Source organism: Falco cherrug, chromosome 7 (genome assembly GCF_023634085.1).
Source record: "Falco cherrug isolate bFalChe1 chromosome 7, bFalChe1.pri, whole genome shotgun sequence".
In the NCBI taxonomy this organism is placed as follows: Eukaryota; Metazoa; Chordata; class Aves; order Falconiformes; family Falconidae; genus Falco; species Falco cherrug.
Genome location: NC_073703.1, coordinates 70,523,196 through 70,549,513, shown reverse-complemented (window position 1 = coordinate 70,549,513; position 26,318 = coordinate 70,523,196). Strand labels below are relative to the sequence as shown.

The following is a 26,318-nucleotide window of genomic DNA, read 5'->3' as shown; positions in this document are numbered from 1 at the left end:
ATCCCGGCCACGGGCTCCCGCCCCGGTGCGGCGCGGCCAGCAGGCGTGGGGGGCGGCTCCGTGTGGAAAGTGCCGCCGCGGACACGCAGGCACCTCCCTCCGCCCGCCCGCCCGCAGCGGATAAAAACAAACAGCGGCCGCGATGGCGGCGCCGAGCAGGCCGCGACTCTGAGGCGGCGGCAGCCCCAACCTCCGCCGCCGGCCCCGCGTCCCCACCGGCGCTGACCCCCGCCGGGCCCCGGGGCTGAGGAGGAAGCGGAGGAGGGCGGCCAGCCGGACCCCTAGCTCCCCCGCCGCTCGGAGTCGCCGGTAGCGGGGCCGCAGGCCCCCCGTGCCCGGGCGAGGCGCTGAGGAGACGCCGGGGCCGAGCGGGGGCGCGGGGCGGCGGGACCCTCGGGCAGCCGGGCCTCCGCGGGATGAGCCGCCGCGCCGCCAGCACTGCCGCCCCCGCCAAGGTACTGGGGGCCGGGTGGGGTCCCGGGGCCGGGGGGGGGCGCGCGCGCAGGCGGTGGGAGCCCGGGAGCGGCGGGCGGCCCTTGGCGGGGGAGGGGATCGGGTGTTCAGCCGCGGCTGCGTGTCTCCGCGTGGCTTGGCTTGGCCGCTGGCTGTGTGCGGGCCTGCCGCAGCCGTGCGGGCGTCTAGCGGCCGCCCGTGCCCCCCCGCCGCTGGGGGATGCGGCCCGCTCAGGTGGTGTCTTTTAAAATTAAAGTGCTTCAGAGCCCCTTAGAAATGGTAGACCTTCATACCCCACCGCCTGTTGTATAGTTTTCCCGTAATGTGTCAGTTTGCTGTCTTAGGAAAGATCAGGGGTTCGCAATCATCACATCGTGCTTTCCGGCTGGAGCTGTGGCTCTTAGGGCATCGCCAGCGTCATTCCCACCTGTTCAGTGGGAGCTGAGACCTTCCATGGCTGTGAACAGGTGCAGAAGGGATGCTTTGGCCTAAGCCTACAAACCGCCTACCTGAAACTCTCAAGAGTGGTGTGACTAGGCGTGTTGTAAGGAGGAGAACGGTGGTAAATTACAGCCTCAGCTGAAAATTAGTTGACTGCGCAAATGAAGTTTAGAGCATTTCTGAATTATTGCAGGAGTGGCCTGACCTGGTGGATCCCTCCTTCTTGTGGCAAGAAATAACTCGTTCAGGTGAGCCAGGCTGTATTTAGATGTACAGAAGGATCATAGAGGATCACCTTATTTTTCTGAACATGTATTCACACAAAAGTTGAGACCTGGTGATTATGTTGGTGGTTGTAGTACAGGGTACGTAGAAGCAGATTCTGGTTTAGTCTTAGTATACTTCGGCCTGACAAACAAAGTAAGAGGATGGACCTTTGAACTGACACCATTTTTAGACCATGGGGAAGTACAGGATGTTACTGCCGGTCAACTGGAATTACTTAATTTTGCTTTTAAGCCAGTGGAGCTGGCAGTGCTGGCTTCAGTAAGGTATTTCCTAAGCTGGGAAGTCACTGGTTATGAAGTAAATCTATTTCCTGATCAGCTGGAAAAATTACCTCTTTATCAGTCAAAATATAACCATATAGTGAACTACAGAGTTCTTGATTTCATGAGAATAGTTATGTGAAACAGCTTTTCTGCTGGAATCTACTCTAGTCTTCTCCTTGAAAAAAAAAAATTCATAAACTTTGAAGAATGAGAGCGGCACACCTTAAAATTTAGAACTGTTCCCTCCCTCTCCCCAGTTTTCTGACTAACCTACTAAGAAGGCAAAATGGAGATTAATTTTAAGTAATTGTAGGATACTGGAGTTTGACTTGTAAGGCCCAGCCTTAAAACAGAGCACTGTCTTTATGGAGAACTTTTTATGGTTGCTTGTTAATGTGCTCAAAATACCTGCTTGCCGTGAAGCTTCTTGCTCGTTGAAGGGGATGTTGTTTTAGGAAAGCTTTTCTTGGCAGTTGAGCCTATTTATCAAAGGCACTCTATTAAAAGCTTCAAGAACTTCCATGTGCTTCTTGTTTACCTGCATGATTCAATGAGTATTTTCTGGAGCTTCACATCGGACATCCTCAGAGACTGGATTTGCATCCTGTATTAACAAAGAAGTTCTGGAAGAGTAGGGACAAGGAGCCAGGTCTGGGGTCACAGTCAGATAACCAGGAATGTACAGCTGGGATGAGAGCTGCCTACGGCTCTTTCCTTACAGCCGCAGCCCTTCTGTTTTTTAGTTTTACTTTGGGATAGGAAGCACGAATAATTATCTTGCATTGGTAAATACGTGTTTGAAAGGAAAGCACGGTGACTTCAAGTTGTAGTTGCTGTGGCTCAGAGTGAAATCGCAGAGAGAAGTGATGGAAGCAGCCTGTATATACTTTCCCCAGCAGCAACAATAATGCCTGGTACGTGTCAGGTGCTTCTGCTCCTTTCCCATTTACGTACGTGAGTGTCAAACAGACGCGCATGCTAAACTCCTGCGTATGAAACGCGTACTGTAATGCAAGGGTTTGCAGGTGTTACAGTGTGCGCGGGTTCGGGCTGAGCGTGGCATGCTGGTAGCTGTAGTTTCTCTGGGCTGTACCGAGGCATGAAGGGGAGGGCTCTTGGCAGTTCATTGCATCATGCAAACGGTGCCATCAGCCTGTGCTGATGTGTCCTCCTCCTTGGAGAAGGAGAGTATAAATACCAGTAGAGTATATAAGGCACAATATTTAGATGTTAAACTGTTGGATAAGCCTGCTGTTCTTCTCTGCCTCCTGAGCCTGTGAGAAAGAATAAGGCTTTAGTCGGAAGGAGTCACACGTGGCAGTTCTTTGAACATCTGTCTCTGACCTTTTTGTTTGGAGGAAAGTGGAGACAGGCATGTAAATAAAGGCAAAAGTATGAAAATGGATGTTGCAGGAAGAGGGAGACAAAGCAAAAAGCTGTGTGGCCAAGGTGCTTGTGTTTACATGAACAGCCTACATGTAAGGCTAAAGCAGTGAGTTATCAGTTTACTTAAGCGATTATGTGGTTGAGGGGGAATCAGTCATCTGTGGGTTTCTAACCTAGACCAAAGGTTATTTCCTTCTAGTTGTTACTCGGTGTAAAATTAGACAGTGTCTTCCTTGAGCTAAGCATGTGCCCAGATACTGGCACTTAACAAGGAGCCGTGCTGGTGCTGCACACTACGGGACCTGAGAAGCTGAATTTGGTGGAACTGAGTTTAAAGAATTTCCTTCCTGTTCAGACCAGCTGGTGGCAGCTAACCTGAGGGTACTGAGGCATTTTTGTAAATAAAACGTTTGCTGTAATTCTGGGCCCATCTTGACTCTTAGCAAGAATGTCTTGACTCTTAGCAAGAATGATTCTAAAGGTGAACACTGTTCTAAGCCTTAGCAGATCTCAGGTAATCACCAGAGGCCCTCCTGCAAAAAGGAGATGGTGGTCATCAAATAACAGCCCTTAGACACATCAGGGAGCTGAGTTCCAAGGTCCCAGTTTCCCCCTGAAATTACATACTTGCCTCATACTTTCTGCTCTGCTTTAGGCTCTGGTGAGTCAACAGTTGCTGGCATTTAGAGCTTGAGAGGTAAGAGTATGAATCTCCAAATGTTTAATGTTACAGATAGTTCGAGATCTTGCAGGGAGAATCCCAATTGTGCTGCAGCAGGGCAGAGTGATGAAACACTCGTGCTTTGAACTCTGAACCTAAGATGTGGCTCTGGTGGCTGTTTCTCTCCTCTTTAGAATTGTTTGGGTATATAATCATTAGAAATAATTCCTGTACTGCACAGAGAACCACATTGATGATCTGCTTCGTTTCCTTTCCTAACAGACCGGTGAGCCTCCATTCGTTCACAAATGCCTTGCAGTAGTTGATACCAGAATACTTTTCCAGCCCTATAAGGCAAATGTAGGTGCTTCATTTGACAGCTGTCCTATACCATCAGGTTATATATACTTCCTTGCATCTTTCTCCAGGGATTGCATAGAAATAGCCTTTCACTCCTTTTCACATTAAAAGCTAATTTGCTTTCTTGTACTATTTAAATGTCAGCATTCTCTTCGCTGAGAAAAAGTTCAATTTTTTTAATGCAGTATTTTATCGCCCGTATCAGTCAGGCTTTGTTGTAGATCTTGGGTCCCCTCAACCTTTACAGTGCTTTACTTGGCTTAAGTCAAAAGAATAACAACGGGTCATTCTTGCCTATTTTTTTTTGTACTGGGAAGCATCTGTACTAAAAGTTTTGGGGGTTTTTTGAGTGGCACATCAGTTAAGTATCTAGTGCTTTAAGTGCTGACTTCCTTTTACAGCCCTCCCCCCCAGTAGAAAAAGATCTGTAATCTCTGTCTAGTGAAGGTAAAGGCAAGGAAAGAAAGTATAATGGTTTTCATGAGGCGGTTAAAACAGCCAAAGGATAATTTGATAGTGCATCTAATGTTGAATCACTTGTGTTGTTAGTTCTCAAATTAAATTACAATTTGTAATGAGAACAGTACAGCGCTAGGAGATGCAGTATGAATGTAGTCTAGGAACTTGCAACCGTATTAGATGTCCAGCTTGCTTTTTATCGAGTCATTTAGAAAGCAACACTCTCTACAAAATGCTCTATAAATTGCAGTGCTGTTATCTAGCAGCCCTTCTTGGATGATGCTTCTAAAGCATTACATAAAGTAGGCATAAACTGCTATTAAGTGAGATAGTTTAAATAGAATTTCTGGATGTGCATGTAGTCATGAAAGATGATATTTTTCTGTGTGAACAGGGCTATTAGCCCCTTCGTCCTGCTAAGCTTTAATTTGTATAAACAGCATACCTTGCTGCAAGTTCAGTCTTTGCTTAGAAGTGAGCACTGGGTAGAGTAACCTTGTGCGTGGCAGCTACTCATGCTCACTGACCTTAGATGGCCAACATTTCTGTGATGAGCAGCGCGTTCCGTAAATATGTGATGTTTGACAAGCTGCTTCGGGCTGATTAGCTGTCTCAAAACAAAAACAGCAACAGGAATTAAGAGTGAATTAATACTTGGAAGGCTTATGAGCAAGAAGTACAATTAATGCTGCTAATTAAGGCATTCCTCCCTAAGGTCTCTGTATGATTATTCACTTAGACGTGAAGAAACCGAGAGACTGAAAACCTGTGATTTATCCTAGGCCATGTGACACGATGGTGGCAGAAATCTAATTAGTGCTTTGCCCTGCCTTGTTTCAGGCACTGTGCAAGTTCATTGTATTGCTGGAAACAATTGTATTTTGGAAAACAAGGCAGTGTGAATGTGGGAACTAAGTATTTGTTGTCAGAGCTCTCGAGAGAAGTGAACAAAGGATTTGGGTCTAATCCCTTGGCAAAAATGTCTTTTCATTTGGTTGTAGGTAAATTTGTAGCTGTACGGGTTTACTCCAAGTACTGTTTGTTGGAAGTAAAGAAGCAGCGTAGCCCATTCTAACAATGCTTGGTTATATAGATTTCCATATCTGCTGAAATACCACTGGAGTACTGGTTTTAGAGTTTCAGACTGAAGAAAACTGTTCGGCTTGGTTTTGACCAGTGCTGATAACTGAAGATAGGTAATTTCTGAAGCAGAGGCCGCCATGTCTGATGGATAACTTGGTATAGATTCCAGTCACCGTGCTGTTGGGGTGTTTTGGATTTTTTTGGTTCTGTTCTTTTTAATTAAGCTAGCAAAATTGCAGAACTTATACCCAGTTTTATTTGTGAGCCCCTTTTGTTGTCTCTTTTCTAGTATCTCTTGCACTGACCAGATGAACTATTAATGCGCGTTTATACCTCACACCCACACCCCAAAGTTCTTGGCATGTTAGGATTTTGACAAGCAGAGGGCTTTGGTGCTTATCATTTCTCTTGTTGTAGCCTCTAATGGCAAAATCTTTTGAAATCTTGAAATCCAAACAGAAACCTGAAGGAAGACTTCATTGCCGCGCCTGTGCTATATTTCAGATTGCCATATGCAATGGACACTGATCTCAGTTCCCAGGACAGGAAGGACCTGGACAAGTTCATCAAATTTTTTGCTTTAAAGGTAACTTTTTCTTTTCCTTATGGGCAAACGCCTCTCCTGTTTAAGAAAAGCTGTTCTTGCTGTGGCTAGAGAACAAGGTTGGGGTTTGGGTTTTTTTTGTTGTTTTGTTTTTGCTAAAGACCAAAGCAAGAAAAGCTGCTGTCAAAATTAGGAGATTCCTGAGAATAACTAGAAGCATCTTTTCCCCTTTTTTCTACCTTCAAATCCTCTTCCTTTCCCCGGAGTGTCTGGCTGTAGAATCAGTTACAGAGACTTAATACCTTGCCAGCTTTGGGGTTCTTTGCACACATCTAACCATCCAGCTGTTAGGTAGTGCCTTCTGTTGGACTCCACTCTTTCTTTTCAGCCTATCTAAATTTCTGTATTACATCCAAAAGCAGCGGTACCAGAATGTTCTTTTGAGTTATGTTTGTAAGTAATTACAAAATTTGGTCTGACTTGGTACGTAGATGTAAGTAGATAGTCTGACAACGGCTGTGTTATAAAGGTACAGATTCACTTTCATTTAGGTGTCCAGGTTCAGGGTGTAGTTGTAAAATTTTGTTTCAGTATTACTGAAGACTATGCAACTTGTGATCACAAAATTGACTTTGTTTCTTCATGTTATTACAGAGAAAGGCCGACTTAAAATGGTTTTCTGTCTGGAATAAATTTACCTGTTATAGTAATAATTTAATTGTTTAGACATTAAGATTAGCATAGCAAACTCTACTTCTCTACGTCCTGGTCAGCCCTTTCATTTTTTTCTACTTGGAATTTGTCCAGCTCAGGTTCTGAACTGAAGGCTCTGCTAAGCTCAGAACATGAGTGTCTTTACCTTTCTGTTCCAGACGGTACAAGTAATTGTCCAGGCCCGACTTGGAGAGAAAATCTGTACCCGATCATCATCCTCCCCAACAGGCTCTGACTGGGTAAAGTCATGTTTTTCAAAGCAACTCCATAACTGTTGGGGTTTTTGTGTGTGTGTTCCTGCGCACATGTTTTGAGAGCACAATGCAGTTGTTATAGTCATGCAGACTGTAATAACTATTCATAGAATAACTGCTGCATTCAATTATGTTCATGGGCAGTGTGGGGTTTTTTGTTGTTGTTCACATGCAAGATGTCAGTCTGGGCTTTTTGGGACTGATTAGAGAAGAGATAAATGATACCTCTCGGCAACTCCTGCCAGCTAAGGCACATTTCCAAGATTTGCAGGGGGTGGGGCTATGAGTTCTTTTCTGTCAGAGGTTTGCAACTCTGCCGTTCAGGACTTTGTAGTAATAGGCTTTATTGAAACTGAAGAGACTCAGGATACTCTGTGGGTGAAGATAGGGACTCAAGTGGGGGAAAAGGAACATGATTTTTATGGCAGGAACAAGAAAAACGTTTGAATTAGCAGCCAAGGAAATGTCTGCAAATGTGAAAAGCCTGAGCCCATGTGGGAATTTTGTTTCATAAATATTTCAGTGGACACTGACCTAGTATGTTATATACGGGTCTATGAGTCTGTCTGCAGTATACCATTAGGCAGTTTTTAAAAGAAATAAAAAACCCTGAATCTTCTCTTTCATTCTGCAGTTCAATTTAGCAATCAAAGATATACCAGAAGTTACTCATGAAGCAAAGAAAGCCCTGGCAGGACAACTACCCGCTGTTGGACGGTCTATGTGCGTGGAGATTTCTCTCAAAACCTCAGAGGTGAGAACTGAGTCAAAATGATGCCGATTTTTTTTTTTTTTTTTTTTTTTTACTTGAATCTTAACTCACCTACCAGAGCTCCTGCCCTTTAGTTCAAGGCAACATGAAAATATCTTCATTTATATATTGATGAATATATATTTATTCATCTATAAAAAATGAGAATATATGTGTTGTTTAACAGAAGCAATACACTGTAAATATGTGAGGCCAAACGCACAAATGCTAGAGCAGCACAATTTAGCTTCTTAGACCATGAAGAGCTTAGCCATTCTGAGGAAGGTGTTCCCTCAGGTCATCTAACTGTGCAGTGAGACTTCCACTGCACCTTTTTCTGTTGTTGCATTACAAGAAAGTGGGGACCAGGAGAAACATCTTAATTGAGAGGTGTGTCTGTTGCTGGTCATTAATGAGATGTGGAAAGTTTTGTGTTCTGAAATGAGCCTTTGTTTGTTGTTCTTTTTCTGATCCAGGGGGACTCCATGGAGCTGGAAATTTGGTGTCTAGAAATGAATGAAAAGTAAGCGCACCCTTCACACTTTCTTAGTGTGTGTTCATTGTAGCTGGTGAAATGGGGAAATGTGCTCAATCCATGATGATGGATGAGCCCATATTGGCTGTGTGTCCTGGGACACTTCAGAGGGAAGTCATCTCTTGGTCCAGTGCAGCAGTCAAACTGGTCAATGTTGATGTTGAGAAAATAAACCAGTAATTCTATTCCTTCTTCGTTCTTCCATTGCAACTAGTATGCCTCTTCAGATACAAGACTTCACATACTCAGGAACAACAGATGTTTTTAATACAAGTTGTTTCTGTCTAGTAGAAGGCTGGATGGCATTTTTCAGCCTATACTTTTACATCAGGTGACTAGATTGAAATAGGACTCTCAGCTGATTGGTCAATAACAGGTAGCCACCCTGTGGCTTTATTTTATCATTTTGGCAGTAAAACTGACATTAAACAATTGGCCCAGCCTCATTTTTATTTAACAAAAAAATAAATAAAAAAAGAAAGGCAACAAACAAAACCAAACGACTTAGTTGGGAGCAAAAGACTTAATTTTTTCCTTTTGTGTTCTGTAGGTGTGACAAAGAAATCAAAGTTTCATACACCGTATACAACAGGCTGTCTCTGCTGCTGAAGTCTTTGCTTGCTATAACCAGGGTAACTCCAGCCTACAGACTCTCAAGGAAACAAGGCCATGAATATGTAATATTGTACAGGTAAACAGAATATGAAATTCCCCATTTGAAATACAAACAGCAGAGACTCTAGACTTGCACAGTGCAGCTGCAAACGTGGTAAAAAGGGATGAGTGATAATATACTTAAACTATTTGGATTTAACTACTACTCGCGAGTGGCAGAAGAGAATTTTGGGCTGTGTGTAACCTCATAGCCTCCATCTGAGCCACTGAAAGAAAGACTTAAGCACAGGCTGTGAAGTATTGTTTTTTTCCAACTGTGTTGAGAAGAGCACAAAAATTCTACATGCAAGCACTGGTTAAATTGCTTATTCACATCCAGTTCTTCAGTGTCTGGCCCGTATTTGAGACATGCCTGTCCATGTTGCCCATAAATGTACTGCATGCTTTTGCAGCATAGTTTCAGACTCTCTCCTGCTATTCCATTTTAAAGATGCGTCCTCAGCTCCATTTCATGAAGTTCTTGCAGTTTACTCATCTGCCTACTGAGTTCAACTCTGTTTAGCCTGTGAGATCTGACTGGCTTGTGGTTCGTGGTTATCACCTTCCAGCCTTTGTTTTTAGCTTTGAGAAAAGTCTTTGACATGTTTGCATAGCTAATGTAGGTGATTCTAAATCTAAGTTTGCACAGCTGAGAACTTAAAAAGAAACTTAAAAAGAAATCCCAGCCATTTATTTTTGCCTCCATTGCTGGTTTGGCATATACTTAAGAGCAGGTCTCTTTACAGCACAGTTAATCTTCTGTGTTGTGTGATGAGTGGCAGCTTTTAGACTCAGACCTGTCCATGATGTTTTATGTCACTTCGCATTTTTGCTCTGAACCATAGACTTGCCTCAGAGGCTTAAAAAACTTAAAAGAGAAATTTCTGATTGGACTACTGTTTTCTCTTCCTTTTTCTTTTTACTTGACATGTCTTCCTCTGAAGTAGCTGGAAGTTTTTTTTGACGTGGGCATTCTAGCCACTTTTTTCCTAAAAAGGAAAAGTGGTTCCAGCCTTTCAACTCTTAATGCTATGCATATCTTTATTGCTTATTTAATTTTATGTCTCAAATGGACCTAATACCTTTTCTTTTTCCTTTTCCTGCAGGATATATTTTGGTGAAGTGCAACTGAGTGGCTTGGGAGAAGGTATGAATAGGCAACACACACATACTAGAGCAGAACTGTTTTCCACACTGGCTAGCTATTTATTTCTATTCCTAAGTACCACAAGGAAAATTTAAGTTTGAGGTTTAGGTATGCTTTTCATCTGGATCTACCAGTGAAGGGTCGTGTCATAAGGTGACCAGTATAATGGTGGTACTTTGACAAAATAGGGTGATTGACAAAATTGGGTGATCGCTGTTGTGACTTGAGTGTTGCGGAACTGAAATGAGTATATGGAAGCATGCTGATAAGGGGCAGGACTGGTAAAGGAGATGATGATCTACTCGGGAACAAGCAGCACTTTTCAGAGTATTGTTTTAGACCAAGATAGGAAGCGACATCACAAGTTTTATATATGAAGCCCCCCAGCAGGCAACCTAATGCTGCCATTTTGTTACAGGTTCTCTGTGTCTTTAGAGTTCAGATTGCAGGGGATAATGGAAACACTATAGAAATAAGATAGAGTAGCCTCAGAATAGAAAAGTATGGAACATAAATAATCGGTGAAACAGATAATCATTCCTTAACCTTATAGGTTTCCAGACAGTCCGTGTTGGGACAGTGGGTACCCCAGTGGGCACCATCACTTTGTCTTGTGCCTACAGAATCAACCTCGCTTTCATGTCAACCAGGTGAGAAAACGCGATCGTGCTAGAAACTGCTTTACAATAATGTACTGTTAAACCCCTCATATTATGAGCCCCTCAGTCTTTCCCTTCTGCTTATCCTTTCCTGCTGAGATTCTCCTTTATGGAGAATACTCTCTCTCATGCTTAAGTCTTGCAGCCAGAGAAGTATTTGGGTAGCCCTGAGCCAGACTCTAGAACTCCAGATTGTTGATGTATGCTTGGAATGGCAGGGCCAAATTGTAAAGATGCTGTGGTCCCACCAGCAGGCACAAGGGTTTTCTGTCAGGGCACCAGGAATTGGGTTGAGAGTAGAGAGAAAAAGCCAATAACACCATTGCTTGTTGCCTTGCAGGCAGTTTGAGAGGACCCCTCCTATCATGGGGATTATCATTGATCACTTTGTGGACCGTCCCTATCCCAGCTCTTCACCCATGCACCCCTGCAATTACAGGTGAGGAAATACAGAGCTGAAGTCACGGGCCGTGGGGAAGGCATCAGTTATGCCCAAATACAGAGCCTTTTCCACTGTGTGCTGACTGCATGGGAAGGGAGCCTGGAGGATTAGAGTCAGTCATAGTGACGTGGCTGAGCCTAGGAGGAAGGGTGACATTTTTCTCCTCACATCTAGAAGACTGAGTGCAGCAAGCCCCAGTATTTTCCCCAGTTCCTTACAGAAGCACTTGGACACAAAGGATGTTTAACCTTGGCTGCCTTTGGGAATTTAAAAGTGTAACAGTTAATCCTGCTGTAGAACTGTGTGTACAGAAGCATGAGTCTCCAGATAGTTCCACTGGGGAAAGATCAGAGTTTAATTTCTCTTTGTAGGTGAGACATTTGTCTTCTCTAAAATGCACGTGAGTGAGGGCACTCAGACCGGGACCGGTGGCAGTGTTTGACAGTTGTTCTGTAAACACCAAAGCCAGTAGCATTAGCTGGTGTAACAAAACCTTTAGTTAAAAAAAAAAAAAAAAAAGTGTTTCTATGTGAGGGTAGCAGAGGAGCACCTGCGGAAAGTTCAAGTTTTCACACCTTGTTTTCCTCGGTTCTGCCAAGTAGATGAGAGCTGGCATTATAATTCTCCTTTCACCTCCACCCAAATACTCTCAACCTCCCTGCAGTGTTTGTCCCAGTGTGTTTTACTATTTGTTTAAGGAATACTTCAGTTAGAAAGCTTTTCTTTTCTTGCTGCTTTAGAGCTGGTGAGGACAATGGTGCAGTATACCCCTCGGTAGAAGATTCCCAAGAAGTGTGTACCACGTCTTTTTCCACCTCTCCTCCATCTCAGGTAGGAGAAACCAGGCTCTTTTTACTCCTAGATAGAAGAGTCACTGTTAGGGTAGTGTGCGTACTCCTACATCACCTACTGTGCAAACAGGCGGCCTCCCGCTGCTAATGAAAATTTAATGTGTGGGTTATCTATATTGTTATACTCTGAGTAAAACCTAGTTAGATGCTAATTTCAACAAAATGCTAGGGGACTAGAAATACTGAATTACTGGGAGAGACTGAAAGAATCTGCTTCTGTAGCTGGGCTGAGATGTGCTTGAAGAGGATAGCAGTGTGCTTATACATTCACATACCGATACTGCAGGAAGAGGAATTCAAGAGATCAATGCCAGGCAGTGTAAGTAGAGGTAACAGACATATTGAGAAAGAAACACTGAAATATCAGGAAGGAGCTTATAACACAGTCATATTCTCTGCATTGCAGAATGGGAAAGCAGGAAAATGACAAAAGCAGTATTTGCTGCTAAAGCTAGTTGGGGCAGCAGAAATAAGTATTAGCAAACAAACTGAGTCGCAGTATTGAACTAAAGACTTAATACTCTGTACTTCCACCTACCCGTGCAAATTTAAGTTTCAATTTTAAAATAAATGGATAACAGTTTCCTTCTGAATCTAAAAAAGTAGAAACTCCAATTCCTTCTCCTTTTGCTGCCCTTAGATATCTGACTCTACAGTTCTGTATTTTGAAGACTTGGCCAGATCTGCAGTTGTCCTATAGCTTTAAATATTCAGGAATGTCCTGCCTTGTTGTCCAGCCAAGCAGATGGCTCTACTGATCCTTAAAGACAATCTAAAGATTCTGGAACTCTTTTGCTGTTGATATGAAACGTAGACTAAAGCATAATTGGAATGCTGTTCCAAACGGCAGGAATTCTCTATGGGTCTTTTCACTGCTCCAGAGGAATTGGTATGACTGCTTTGGCTGAATGTATTCTACTGTATGAATAAGCTAGAAATGAGCTTTTCCTAGGAAGCATTTTTCTGCCAAGTGGATTTTGGGTGCCAGGGTATCAGGCAATGTTGAATTTATCGGCCAGCACTCACAGTTGGTCTGGTGGAGTAAGGCTTTTCTTATTCTGCGATACACAGCTCAGGAGATGAGTTTGTGGCTGGACTGTGCTCTGCCTCTTCACAAAATGGGTTAAATGCAAAAGGTTTCATAAGGCAATTTCCACTGGCTTGCTCGTGCCAGTGTTACTTAACGGTAATAGTGTATGTAAATACATTGAAGTTGACATTTCCCCAGGGGACACGAAACTTTGCTGTCACTGAGGGGAAAAGCTTTATGAAACCAGATGAACCTTAAGGATTCACGTTAAGTATGAGCCCACATTCTTGCTTTTCCTGTGGCTCGTAGTCGCTATATGCTGTGCACTTATTTAGAAAGCAACTGCCAGTCCTTGTTACCACAGTTAAAATTCTAAGGCTGTCTTGGCAGAATACTCTCTAAAGTAAATTAGAAGGGGGGGGGGAAAAAAAGGTTAATTTTTCTCCAGCTTTCTATATATAACTTAGTATGTAGGAAGATACTGGGAACTGTGGGGTTCTGTAGGCAAGTTTTCCAAATCTCTTCCTGCTTTCCCAGTAGAAACAAGGCCTAACCTGCATGATACAAGGGAGTATGTGTTACCTTCTCCCTGTGAGCTTGCATAGTATGTCTCTGTGTGTTGTGGAGTAGCCCAAAATGCAGGAGAAAGTCTGGCCGTGGGTAATCCCCAGAAGTGAAGCTTTCCTACAACTGAAAACCGTCGGTAGGAAAATGACGGGGAGAAGGTATGGGATTGAACCAGGTCTGGATTGCCCTTGTTGCTTTAATACCCTCTGTGAGACAGTGTTTACTTCTGGAGCGTCACTCCTGTTGACACGGCTCTCTTCACATCAACGTGTTTGAATTGCACCTTAGTCTGGGTCCCCTTCGTTGTAGGATCTGCACAGATCTGCCAAGATACAATCCCTCAGAATGCTGGAAGATTAGGAGGATGGATGGAGAATATTGAAAGATATGTAATTTGTACATACTGGAAAAAAAAAATACTCTTGGCTTTCTCTGGCATCTGCTCAGCCCTCTCATTGCTAATTAGCTGGTGCTGATTCTAATTAGCTGTGGAACAGAGTCTCTGGCAGTTACTTTCTGTCAGTGTTCACTGGAGTCTAAAATATTACCTTGTGTTGAGCGGTTCACTGAGATTGGAAAAGTCAGTTCTTTACAAAATGAACCTGCTTCTGGCAATACTGAGGCTTCTGCTCTATGTGTAGGTGTGGCTGCTGCAGCCAAAACCTCTTCAGTAGCATTCAGTTCATCCAACTCTTCATAGTTCTTCTCTGAAGTCCTTCTCTCTCTCTTTCTCTCTCACTCTCTCTCTTTCTTTTCCCTGTTTCCTCTGTGTGTCTGTGTCTGTGCACAGTCTGTTTTTACTGTCACAAAGGCACATTTTCAGACCCCTCCTCCTGTGGTGACGGACACCTTGAAGGTCCCAGTGATGGGACTGGCCTTTTCACATCAAGTGAGTTGTCAATAGAATATGTTATATGTGGCCAGATATAGTCCTGGCGTGACAGAACAAATACAGGAAAGTACAAATCTGACAATGTGGAACATGTGTTGTGCATGGGAAAGGCTGGTGAACCCAAAACGGGCCAGGCACGTTATTAAGACTGGCTGCTTAAGTGCCTTTGTAGATGAAGGCCTCCCCAAGGCAGGACACGCACCCCTGGATAACCGACGGCTGTTGCAAGGAGCATTAGTGGAAGGCGTGAGTAGGAAGGCACAGCGCTGAGTGTTTCAACAGCCTGTGTTGTCCCTAGAACCTGCAGTGTCATTAGTGCTCCATTCAGCCTAACTAGCCTCACACGAATAAAGGTGCTGTTGATCATTCAGACCCCTGTAAATGGTGTCAGCGTTGGTGCTGCTTGGAGCATCACACATGGAGCTCTGAAAGAAGTGTTCCTCTTGAGGTCAAGCAAGCTAAAACAGGAATGTTGTATTTAATCTGACCAGCTAGATGTCTGCCTGGGGTGTGTAAGGAACTTCTCCTGGGTTTCACTGCTTCCAGCACTTCATTCCTAAAGCAATCTCACCGGGGTTAGCTTCCCAATTCTCTTTACCCAGCATGTTTATGGGACTCTGTATACAGTCCTTGGCCAGAGCTGTTTGAACAGGCCTCTGAGATCAGCTATTTAATGTGGAATGGGTTCGAACAGTTGATAACACAGTTGCTTGGGGGGGAAAAATATTAAATATTGGCTCTTCAGTAACTGATGATGGCGTTTGTGCTTTTTCCAGTATGTGAAACAGGCCTGTAGAGCAGAGCTTCCCTGCAAGTGGATGTCAGTCCACAGCCTTCTTGCACAGCCTTCTCCTGTGCATGTAGCAAACCAGTCCTGTTTGCTCATCAAGGCCCGGACTTAGTCCCCTGCAACAAGAACCTTTTAGAGTAATAACCTTCATTGTTGATTCCGATGGAAACCTAGTGTCCTTCTGCCAGCCTGAAACGCTGTGCTGTGCCTCTGACTTTTCCTGTTCCTCCTTCAGTGACTGATGATTACTCAGGCTGTGGGGCATTCCCCTTCCTCTCTCCTCTCCCTTTGCCCTTCTTGTTTTTTCTCTTCTTTCTTAGCTTTCCAGCTCTCGTCTTTCCTATCAGCCTGCTGCCCTGGGAGTTGGATCAGCTGACATGGGGTATCCCGTACTCTTTGCTGGTGGCTTGAATGCTGCACACCCTCACCAGGTACTTGTAGAGGGTAGAACAAGCGTGGCCGGTATTGCAACCGTGTGTGTCACTCTACATCTGAGCGAGGCCTTGAAACTAGTACATGCATGGGTATCCCATCCGTCAGGAATGAAAAGAATGTGAGGTAAATACAGGGAAAGCACAGCTTGCACAGGAGCTGGGAATTGGTTCCTCAGCATCGCTGACTTTACTGGGGTAGGGGTTGTATGGAAAAACTGTGGCAGGAGAGCAGGCGCCAGACCTGTTGGCCTGCACCAGCATGTCGCCGGTCCAGGCTGGGGCTGTCTTGCAGAGCTGCTGCCCCCGTAGCTGGCCACGCACAGCGCCGTAGCCTAGGCGTAGGACAGATACACTGACAGCCCACGTCAGCCTGTTTGCAGCCATTCATCAGACAAATAAGGGGAGCTGACAGAAGTCTTTTTCTGCCTGTGATGCTGCTGCTACGCCAGTTTTGCTGACACAGTGATGGCAGAATAGAGTGTTTCAGTGGGAAGGGACCTACAACAATCATCTAGTCCAACTGCCTGACCAAAAGTAAAAGCACAGTGTTAAGGGCATTGTACAAATGCCTCTGAAACACTGACAGGCTTGGGGCATCAACCGCCCCTCTGGGAAGCCTGTTGCAGTGTCTGACACGCTCTTGGTAAAGAAACATTTCCTAATGTCCAGTCTAAACCTCCCCCGGCACAGCTTTGATCCATGCCCATGTGCCCTGTCACTGGGTACCAGGGAGGAGAGGTTGGCACCTCCCTCTGCGCTTCCCCTGCTCAGGAAGCTGTAGAAAGAAATAAGGTTGTAGCAAGAGGATGTGATTTTATTTTACTTTTTTTTTTTACCCTTTCCTCTCCTTGCAGCAGAGGACCTGTGGCCAGAGAGCTCTGCAGGATAAGTCAGGCCTGAAATGGAGAGTGGTAGAAGAGGAAGGGAGTAAGGAGGGTTGTGTTGTGATCACCTCCTACTTGACACCTCTGTCAGCCTTGTGGAGGCTAGAGCCCAGACATATGCCCAAACCCCCACAACTTAGGCCCAATTTGACAGAATGCGTTGCACGGCGATGTTGGCCTGCTTTTGAGTTCTAACTTGACTGTTCTCTCCATCCCAGCTCATTGGTCCAGGCAAAGAGGGGGGAGTTCCCCCAACTCCTAGCCAGCCAGCACATGGCACTCAAGCTGACCAAGAGAGGATGTGCACCCCACTGGATGGAGTCCACTACTCAGCAGCTACTCCTTCTAGTAGGTAGGTTGGTTTTAGATGATCCAGCACTTGTGCTAGCCCATGTATAATCCTGTTAAGAGAAAACCTTTTGTTTTCCCATTTTTATCTATTGCTTGTAGCTTAACTACTGTCTTTCTGTCCTCCAAAACTAGTAGCTTTCTCCAATTGGCTTTTTCAGCCTTTCTCCAAGCAATGATCTTGCCCATCTACTTACACCTGCTCACCCCAGTAACATCCTTGCAACTTCTGTTATGTCAACTTTATTGTCAATTTTATCTTTCTTAATATTTCTACTGTTTTTCCTGATTGTAAAACACCACGGTGAACTAAGCTCACAAGTGAGTCTTAAATTCTCCAGACACGTAACCTGAATTGTTAGCAAAACCAGTTCTAATTACCACAAATCTGTTCACTGCTTCATTAAGAAATTTTAGGCACAAAGTTACTTAAAATGAAACAACGCAATCTCAAACTGTCCTGAATCTTAAATCTCCCTCTCAGCTAATGAATTTTTTTGTTGTTCACCATATTTATTTCTTGTGAAGTTTCTTTTGGGGTCACACAGTTCTGAGTCAAATACCTTAAGCAGAGATTTTGCTATGAGGAAACCAAAAATCATAGCAGCACTAGCACTTCCCTGGATGTGCTCTTTTAGTCCTCTTGCCAGAAAATTCAACTGCATTTGTTTGTTTGTTGTAAAGTTCTGAATAGCTGTGGGAGGAAAAAAAGCCAGGTCATAGAAATAACTAGTAGCCATACAATGAATGAATCATAGTGGCAGCAGCTGTTGCAATGTATTAGGCTGCTGCCTTTGTAACAGAGCGACAGATACAATTCTGGTTCTTGCCCTTACCTCCTGACAGATCTGTGACTACTGGCTTACTGAAAAAGTCAGTGATGAACAGGAATCGCTGTGAACATGTGTATTCTGAAGTTAAAAGTCCCATCTCCAAAAAGAAAAGCCTATTTCTGTTGGTGGCAGCTTTTTGTTCAACTAAATAGCTTTCATCCAACTTTAAACAAAAACCTGATTCCAGAAGCGTCCCACTTCCCTTTAGTGCTCATGACTGAGGAGGAACGTGTAGTACACGGACAGAGATTTCTGTTGTCCTTCTTCCAGTACCGGGAGTAAGCCCAGAAAAACAAAGGAGTCCTGTAAAGCTTGCGATTTGTCTATATTGTTTGTGCCGTGAGTCACTAATTAGTCGATTTTCCTCCCCCAGCGAGGACACAGAAACAGTATCGAACAGCAGCGAAGGGAAGTGTGGCTCCCCACATGACCTTTTGGAGACCATCTTTATCCGGAAGGTGGGAGCTTTTGTCAACAAACCCATTAACCAGGTAACTAGCAACAGATCTTATGAGAGGGCACCATCTCCCGTCTGTGCCTACGCAGAGGAGCAAAAAGCACCCCAGTGCCAGGGCAACCCCAGAGACTGAGAGTGTGTGTTCCTGCCTGCTGCATTTCCCTGTGAGGTCTTGTCATAGGCTTGTTTTCCTAAAATCCTTTTTGGGATGTGGCAGCCATTGAATTTGCCCCACTTCGCCAACACCCTATTTGGGTACGGAAGACTTGAGGCTCCACGTGAATCTCCCAGTGATCTGCCGCTACCACAGGTTCATAAACTGGTAGCAAGCTCCCTTTCCTCAAAGGGACGTGCAGTAGAGCAGCCCATCACCAGTAAGCCAGCATTTAACCTGAGCTAGGGCAGCTTGGTCTGGCCAGTTCCTAGGGCTGCTCTTGTAGGCCTTTGGGATGGGTGAAGGAGAATTGTTTGAATCTGCAGCAGTTCGTTAATCCTTGCCTGTATTACACAAGATGTATATAAGCAATCCTGCCTCAGGGTATGTATCGGCGTTAGGCCAGCTGAGTGCAATCTCTCTATTCTGTGCCTTTTAAATGAGGTTGTCAGCCTCCTGCGTAACTGCTGACATGATCTTGGGCAATTTTTAGCAGGCCTGACAAAGACTTTCAGTATCCTTTTCTGTGCTGGGTAAGCGGAGCATCTTAGTGAAATTCTGTTTGCTGAATCTCCTCAGGTGACCATGGCCAACTTAGACATTCCTTTTGCCATGTTTGCTCCCAAGAACGTTGAGCTGGAAGATAACGACCCCATGGTAAGCCTCTTCCAGAGGTATAATACGTGCCTTCTCAGCATCCCTTTTACATCCATGCTATTCCCTACCTTGAATACACTTTGTTTTTTGAGCAAAGGACTAGTTACTCAGATTTGTTTGGTTTCAAGAAGTTTCCCATGTTGAGTCTTGGGCTCTCTAGACATACAGATAACAGTATGTGTCTGCTGCCCCTGCCGTAGTATCTCTATCATCCAACCTCCTAACTGCCCCCGCCGCCCCCGTCAAAATGCACAGACAGATGTGATCATAAGAGCGGTACTCACCATCTCTGATTTCTTGGCCAGGTCAATCCTCCTGAATCCCCAGAAACTGAATCTCCTCTACAAGGCAGCTTACACTCGGAGGGTTCCAGTGGCAGCAGCACAGGGAACACCCACGATGACTTTGTAATGATTGACTTTGTAAGTGCCCTCATCAGTGTTCTCACATCACACCTGCATCTTAAATGGGCTTCAGGTGCCGGTACAATGGCAAATGGTGTAAGAGCAGTTTTCAACGGGGGTGGAAAAGACCCATGATGCACTGTCCCAAGCTAGAGCTTGATAGCCCCAAAACTGCAAAGACACTGATATGCAGAACCAACAGCTAGAAATTAAATACTCTTTCAGTTCCCTACCAACACCTGGGCTTGGTGTCCTCCCTCTAGTGCCTGAAGGAGCCAGATTCCAAGGAAATGCTCTCTTCTAGGTGCTCAGGCAAGAGCAGATCTTGGCTGTTATTTAACCTGCATTATTGCGGTAACAGTTGTAACGCCATGATGTTTACTGATTGCAGGTAATGACTTTACCTGAGATTGTGGCAAAAGGGGAAGCAGTGTCTCAGAATGGGAATTGACAGCAGTATCTTTGATTCTAGAAACCAGCATTTTCGAAAGATGACATTCTTCCAATGGACCTGGGGACATTTTACCGTGAGTTTCAGAACCCCCCTCAGCTCAGCAGCCTTTCCATTGACATTGGAGCACAGTCCATGGCAGAGGATTTGGTATGGAACGCTGAAATTTGTTTGTGGGAATCATATATACTTACAATGCTCTCCCTGTTTCTAGTTTGAAAAAAGTAGTATATTTATAGAATCATAGCATAGTTTGGGTTGGAAGGGACCTTTAAAGCCCATCTAGTCCAACCCCCCTGCGATAACAGGGACATCTTCAACTGGATGAGGTTGCTCAGAGCCCCGTCCAACCTGATCTTGAATGTTTCCATGCATGGGGCATCTACCACCTCTCTGGGCAACCTCTGCCAGTATCTCACCACCTTCATTGTTTAAAAAAAAAAAAAAATCTACCCTCTTTTAGTTCACATTGCCCCTTGTCCTATCGCCGCATGCTGCAGACAAATGCCAGTTTGTTTGTGGTGCGCCAAAGCCCCTGAAACTGGTGTGTTTATCTTCAAGCTGAAAGCTGCTGCCACATGCTTGTTGCGGCTGTTAGTGAAACCCCCAAAACTAACCCTGCCTCTGGCGTGTCAAACAGTGGCAAACTAGGCCTGATCTCGCAGCCTGAGCAGAGACAACGTCCTGGTGTGGCTGGTCAAAGTCCCGTCTGGGTGCGTGCTCACTGGGCTCACGGGCATTGTAACACAGCGTGGGGAAAAGTGAAAGGTGAAGGCCAAGAGCTGCGAGTGACTTGATGAAGGCAGTGGCACGGGCAGGTGGCTGTGCTGCAGCTGGTGGTGGGAACTGCCCGAGGCGAGGCCCCCGCGCGCCTGCTGTGCCTGCAGAGCAAACACGCCCTGGGCAGAGTGCCCTTCTCAGGGCCGCTTGCTGGATGCTGCCGGAGGACTCCTGGGTTTCTGCCGGTGGGAAGGGGAGCCCAGGGCGGTGGAGAGGGGTTGCGTGACTCCCAGACAAAATTTTTACCTTAGAGTGTGCATTAAAAGCTTCCTTTTATCTGCTGTGAATGAACCCTGATCCGCACCCTTCTTCACCCTTCTAGGACTCGTTGCCAGAGAAGCTGGCAGTCCATGAGAAAAATGTCAAAGAGTTTGATGCCTTTGTAGAAACCTTGCAGTGAAGCTGCTCCCCAGGTTTGCTGCAGTAGTTCTTCCACCTCAAGGTGTCCTGGAGAATGATGTCAACAACTCTCCCTATTGCCTCTGCCCTGCCTTTTGTCTCACCTTGACTAGCTCCTTCCACCAAGATTGCTCTCTTCAACAGCAGGTAGAGCTTGTCTGCTGACCTTCCTTGACTACACCACCGCATAGTTCTGGACCGCTTTTCCTGCTCACAGCCAGTTCTGCATCTTAAGACTTCGGTAGGGACACGGGAAGTCAGACTCCGATGTATGAAACTTATTTTCTCCTCAGTCTCTGTTCTGTGTGGAGGGGCTTTGTGAAGAGTTCCCATATTCTTCCTCCAGAGGCCCTGTGGTGTAGTTTCCCTAGGTATAGCTTCTTGCTAACAGACGTTTTCCTACAGTCTCCGACCCTGTTAGAGCATAGAAAGCTTTGGCTCATTGCCAGGGTCTGTGAGTTCAGCAGATTCAACAGTTTTTAAGTCCAGGAGATCCCTTCTGCAGAACGGGGCATTCCATCCTGACTTCAGCGTGAGTGCCTGGAGCCCGGGGAGAGGTGTCAGCTTTGGGACCTGCGTCACACAGCTCCCTTGGTTCTCCTGCTTCCGAGGAGCCGGGTCTCTGCACGGGCGTTTGGGGAGGCCACTGTTACCTGGCTGATCAGCAGGAATGACACCGCAGGAGCGCTTCCCGCACTTCCTGCCCGAGCGTGCCGACACTCGGCCGTGCCGCGTTGACCAGTGCTGACTGTTGGCACGCCTGCACGTAGCAGCTGTGACGATGCTGAATTCATAGCCTCTGCCTCTGAAATGTACCTGTAAATACTAGGAATCCCGTTTCTTTAGGGTTATGTAACTAGGAGTCTTAGTCTAAGATTCTTTCCTCTAACCCTTGCGAACCCTCCTGCTTTATGGTTAATAGATGATCTTAAGAATCAAGAAATATTTATTGCTTTTAAAGAAACCTATATTTAAAAGATGTTCCGTTTTCATGTAGTAGTGCGGGTCATTCTGCCCTGGATCACGGCAGACAGCAGGTGTGCCATGGAACCCTGGCCAGTGAGACTGGTCTCTCTTTGCAAGAGAATATCCAAGATATTTATTTTCTAAGACAGACTGGATTATTCTAATACAGTACTCTGGTTTAGGGGCCGAGTGTCCGTTACACCCAGTCAGGGCCCTCTGACAGAATGAAATGCACACAGCAGTGGAGGGGAGTGGCAGGGACTTGGTAAAAAGCTGTATTCTGATAGGCATGGGTGAATGCGTGGTGTTCTTCAGCCGTTCAGAAGGCAGCTTCTTTTAAAGAAGCACATTTTTGGGGAGCTTACGGTACTTTTTAATCAGCTGGCTTTTGATTAGCTGACACTTTATTTTTGTAATGATCTGGCTGTCAACAGCGTGACTGGCTGGCAGTGCTCTGTGGTTGATGTGGCTGTTGCGTGTCTTTTGCCTGATGTAAGGATGGGAGGAGAAACAGTGACACTAAGCAGAAACTTATCTAAGGCAGGTGGTCTTGTGGTTCTCTCTCCTCCTCCTCCCATGTGTAACTAGAGTGGGCAACTGCAAGACCCCTTACTGTCCTAAAAGACCTTTTCTTTCTTCCTCCAGAAGTGGGGTTGTGTTGCCTCAGCACTGAGGAACCATCTCCATTTCCTTAGAGTGGCTGAGTGAGCAGCCTTCTAGTCAATGCGATGTGGCAGCTTCTTCCACTTCGCTGCATTCTTAATTGAACGAGGCTGCTAGCAGCGGCCGGGGACCCCACCTCCTCTAGAACGCTAGTTCTGTGCCACTGCTAGAGCAAGGAACCCACTGCAGAACAGAGCTCCTTGTAAGGGCAGAGCAACACAATGCTTGGAACTTAACCACATATTTTGTCAAGCGATGTGTTTGGTGGGAGGCCACGTGAGCTCTGAAACTCTGGGTGAGAGCCTTCGTGGAGGAGAACTACCCCCCAGAACCCCTTCAGCTTACTCAACCAATTCACCTTGTCAGCAGCCTCACACGGAAATTGCACAGGCCTTGCAAAATCAAGGCACAAACATGGAAGAAAGCTTCCAAGGTAAGCAACTCACAAGAGGGTTTCAGTTACGTGGGCTTTCACAAACACTCGAGCCACCTTGTTTTGCAGGTGGAAGGAGTTGCAGAAGGGGGCAGGAACACAAGGAATGGATGGATCAGCTGGCTCCCGCCAGCCCTGCTCAGGCAGTTGGGCTCTGCTCCCTGGTAGGCAGTAGCTCACAGGTGGCTGGTTGCTGTCACCTTCTCCTCATGTCCAAGCTCTGCGCGGGGCAGCGATACCATCTGGGCTGCAAAGCACACGGTGCTGCTGCTGTCCCCTTCTCACGCTGGCGGGTGGCGCACGGCAGGAGCACCCCGTCCTGCTGGTCCTGTCCGGGAGGGCCCTGAGCCAAATCCGGGTGCTCGTTTGTTGGTGCAGTTCCTAACATGGTTACAGCTCCCCCATCTCATAAGGCATGATGTCAGCGTGGCACGCTTTTTTTCTACTTCAAAAGGCTGGAAATCTGCCTGTATAAGCCGCTAGCGCTGAGCTGGACGGCCAGAGCAATCGAGAGATTTTTCTAGGGCTGCATTATGTGCCTCTTGCCTGGACATTCCTCAGTTTCAATACACAGGCACTAGATCTGGGCTCAGGGTTCCCTGACCGCTGCACAAATGCTCTGCTTCAGGAAAGCTCTAGCTGCTGCTGTGCCTGCCACCGATCGCGTTAGGAAGGCTGTTTATTGTAGCAGCTGTCTGCTCACTCCTGTAGTACGGACAGCATGTGTGTAGCTGCTGCTTGCCACACACCTTGGGTGAAGGGGAAGGCTCTTCCATTGTATTGTTCCAGAAACAGTCTCCACTGTCGTTCAAGTATTCAAGAACTTTCCAATAAAACTTTTACGTAAGCAACGCTCTGCTTTCTTGCGTAGTGACAGGTGTGGGATGGTCCCGGCCCTTCCCTCTTTCTCCTCGGGGAAATGGGATGGTCAGAGAGCTGCCCGCCAGCCCGCACAGGATGGAGCAGGTTGCTGCCTCCAGAGAATAAAACACTTCCAGTTGGAGTAGTCAGCAGGATCCTGGTGAGACCGCCCTACTGGAAGGCGGCTCGGGAGGAGGAGACAGAACGGGCTGGTGCCAAAGGCAGGCGTGGGCAGTGTTCCCACAGGGTTTGGCCCTGGTGAGCTGGGAAACAGAATTAGCTGGATGTTTTACCACAGCTGAATATTAACTCTTCTCCAAAAGAAAGGGGTGGGAACAGGGAACACAAACACCAGCAGAATTTTCATCATACTTGGTTGGTACCACGTGCTTAAAAGGGGCGTGAGAATGTTTTGATCTGATAGAAGAGTTAGAAGTAACTACTCTGCTGTGGAAAGGAGGAGTGGGGGTGTCCCAGCAGCAGGAAGGGCTGGTGGAGGAGCAGCGCTGCAGCACAGAGCCCATGCCTGTCTGATAACCAAACAGCTGTATCGAGCATGGCTTGAAGTTAACCCTGTGTAAACACCTATGCAGGTGCTAACCCCTTTCCTCTGAAGGAAAAACAAGACGGTAAAAATCTGATGTGTAAATAGAACTGCTGATTTAAGCTGCAGTGTAAAGGGTGTCTGGTTATTGTAAAGAAGAGACAGCAGATGAAGTGGCAGGAAGGGGGGGGGGGGGGGGAGAAAAATGACTGTAGAGTAGAAGCTTCTATGAACGGAAATATTCCAGCTTGGGGAACAAAGCTACTATTAAAAGCAATCCTTCCTTAATGTTATCTTCAGGAGGTACCACAGTAAACAGTACCCCACTGCAAGCTTACCAATGCTGATCTGCCTGCATTGCATGCCTGTGTGTGTGTCCGCGGGCGTCGTTTCACACGGACTTAAAAAAAGACCCCGCACAATGTGGGGAGAGATGAATTGCTGGCAAACTCACAGAAAGCATCCTGTGGGATCCGGGCCTTACTACAGGGTCTTCAGTATCTGCCCTCTTCCCTGTGTCACCCGTAAAGCCAGAGATTGGGAAAAACCATCCGCAAACAAGTGAAAAAGTGAACAGTCACGGGACTGTTAATCACCAAGGTCACAAAACATCAAACATCATCTAACTGTGAATGACTGTATGTGTTTATAAGAAGTAAAATGTTTCTTAGAATAACGCCCTTAAGGCCACAGGGCAGCTACACGAGAACACGTGTAGCTGCAACGGCCTTTACGCTGCGTTGGGTCCTGTCCCTGTGGCTGCACACAGCACGCATCCTGCCAACTACAGCACCCTGCCGGGGCGGCCCGCAGCTCCCCAGCTCCTCCGCAGCAGATGTGGCCACGGCAGGTCACTGTGACCAGTCCCACAGCTGGGACCAGCTGCTGCACTCGCAGGCTGGGGATGTTACAGCCAGCTATTAACGATGCTGCCCTGGGACGGGAGGCCACCACAGTGCAAGGGGTGGAAAAATCATAGACTATGGCCAAAAGCACCATCTGTGTGAAGAAGCCCCACAGAAATAATTAGTTGTAAACCCCTCAACTCTCAAACTTACCATCCACTAAGCTACATCCAGCAGGTAAATAAACTAATACAGACCGTAAGGATCATGCTACCTGTGACCAGCCGCCACAAACAGCTCTGCCTCCTGGTACGCGGCTGACACCTTGTCACGAGTCACGCCGAGTAACATCAGCACGCGGGAGGAGAACCGGCAGTGCTGGGAAGCCCTTCATTCGGCGGCTTAGCACTATGAACCGAGCAGCAGCATGCAGTTCTAGAAGTGCAAAATGAGCATTAACACCATCCAGATGCCAGGGCTGCTGACCCACGGTGATGCTTTTAGCTCCAGCACCCTCCGTTCTGCTCCTGTCCTCGCACCCACTGCTGGCTTCACCATAGCTACACTTGTGCTATTAATGGCAGTAATCACTTTGGGTATGGGAGCCTTTCTACCAGCCAAAAACTTTACTGATGCAACCAGCAAAGTGCAGCGTCCTTGGGAACGGGTGGTTACCTGTGTGCGGATGAAGGGGTGGAGTACGGTGGTCCTAACCAGGAGACTGTTGTGCACAGAGGAGGAGCTACTGGTCCGCCAAAGCTGAGCTGGGAGCGTGCAGGCCTCTGCTGCACAGTCACCCGGCCGCAGGAGAAGCGGAGCCACGGAGCCAGCTAAGCCCGACCGCAGAGCCTGCAGGTGGCTCCCTTGGCCCCTGGAGACGCCACAACCTGCGCAGCTGCCCGGGCCAGCCTCGGGGAAAGGGCAATCCTGGGCAGATGGCTCATCCTGGCAGGGAGGCGGTCCCACGGAATCCCAACCCCG

At 46.4% G+C, this 26,318-nt stretch overlaps 1 protein-coding gene across 14 annotated transcripts; it reads left to right on the top strand.

The window, feature by feature from the left end:
• The first annotated feature begins 125 nt into the window (after positions 1-125).
• Positions 126-23,938, top strand: ATG13 (autophagy related 13). 14 transcript variants are annotated; one of them, XM_055716126.1, is made up of 19 exons: positions 132-455; positions 1,088-1,142; positions 5,899-5,980; positions 6,811-6,891; positions 7,541-7,660; positions 8,134-8,180; positions 8,743-8,883; positions 9,953-9,993; positions 10,547-10,643; positions 10,993-11,091; positions 11,835-11,925; positions 14,333-14,431; positions 15,545-15,655; positions 16,761-16,894; positions 18,097-18,214; positions 18,914-18,991; positions 19,297-19,413; positions 19,868-19,996; positions 20,949-23,938. In XM_055716126.1, the coding sequence occupies exons 3-19, from the start codon at positions 5,912-5,914 to the stop codon at positions 21,024-21,026; spliced, it is 1,650 nt and encodes a 549-aa protein (XP_055572101.1). In that variant the 5' UTR covers positions 132-455; positions 1,088-1,142; positions 5,899-5,911; the 3' UTR covers positions 21,027-23,938. The 14 variants fall into 14 exon arrangements, with proteins under 14 accessions (XP_055572108.1, XP_055572107.1, XP_055572104.1 ...); XM_055716123.1 differs by having other exon boundaries at positions 5,854-5,980; XM_055716128.1 differs by lacking the exon at positions 1,088-1,142 and having other exon boundaries at positions 130-455; positions 5,854-5,980; positions 18,097-18,181.
• The last annotated feature ends 2,380 nt before the right edge of the window (positions 23,939-26,318 follow it).

Excerpts from the sequence above, each read along its gene's own strand:
- ATG13 (XM_055716124.1), top strand. The coding sequence starts at position 5,912 with ATGGACACTGATCTCAGTTCCCAGGACAGGAAGGACCTGGACAAGTTC. Across the intron at positions 15,656-16,760 it reads ATGCTGCACACCCTCACCAG|CTCATTGGTCCAGGCAAAGA; the intron begins GTACTTGTAGAG and ends TCTCCATCCCAG. Across the intron at positions 16,895-18,096 it reads GCAGCTACTCCTTCTAGTAG|CGAGGACACAGAAACAGTAT; the intron begins GTAGGTTGGTTT and ends TTCCTCCCCCAG.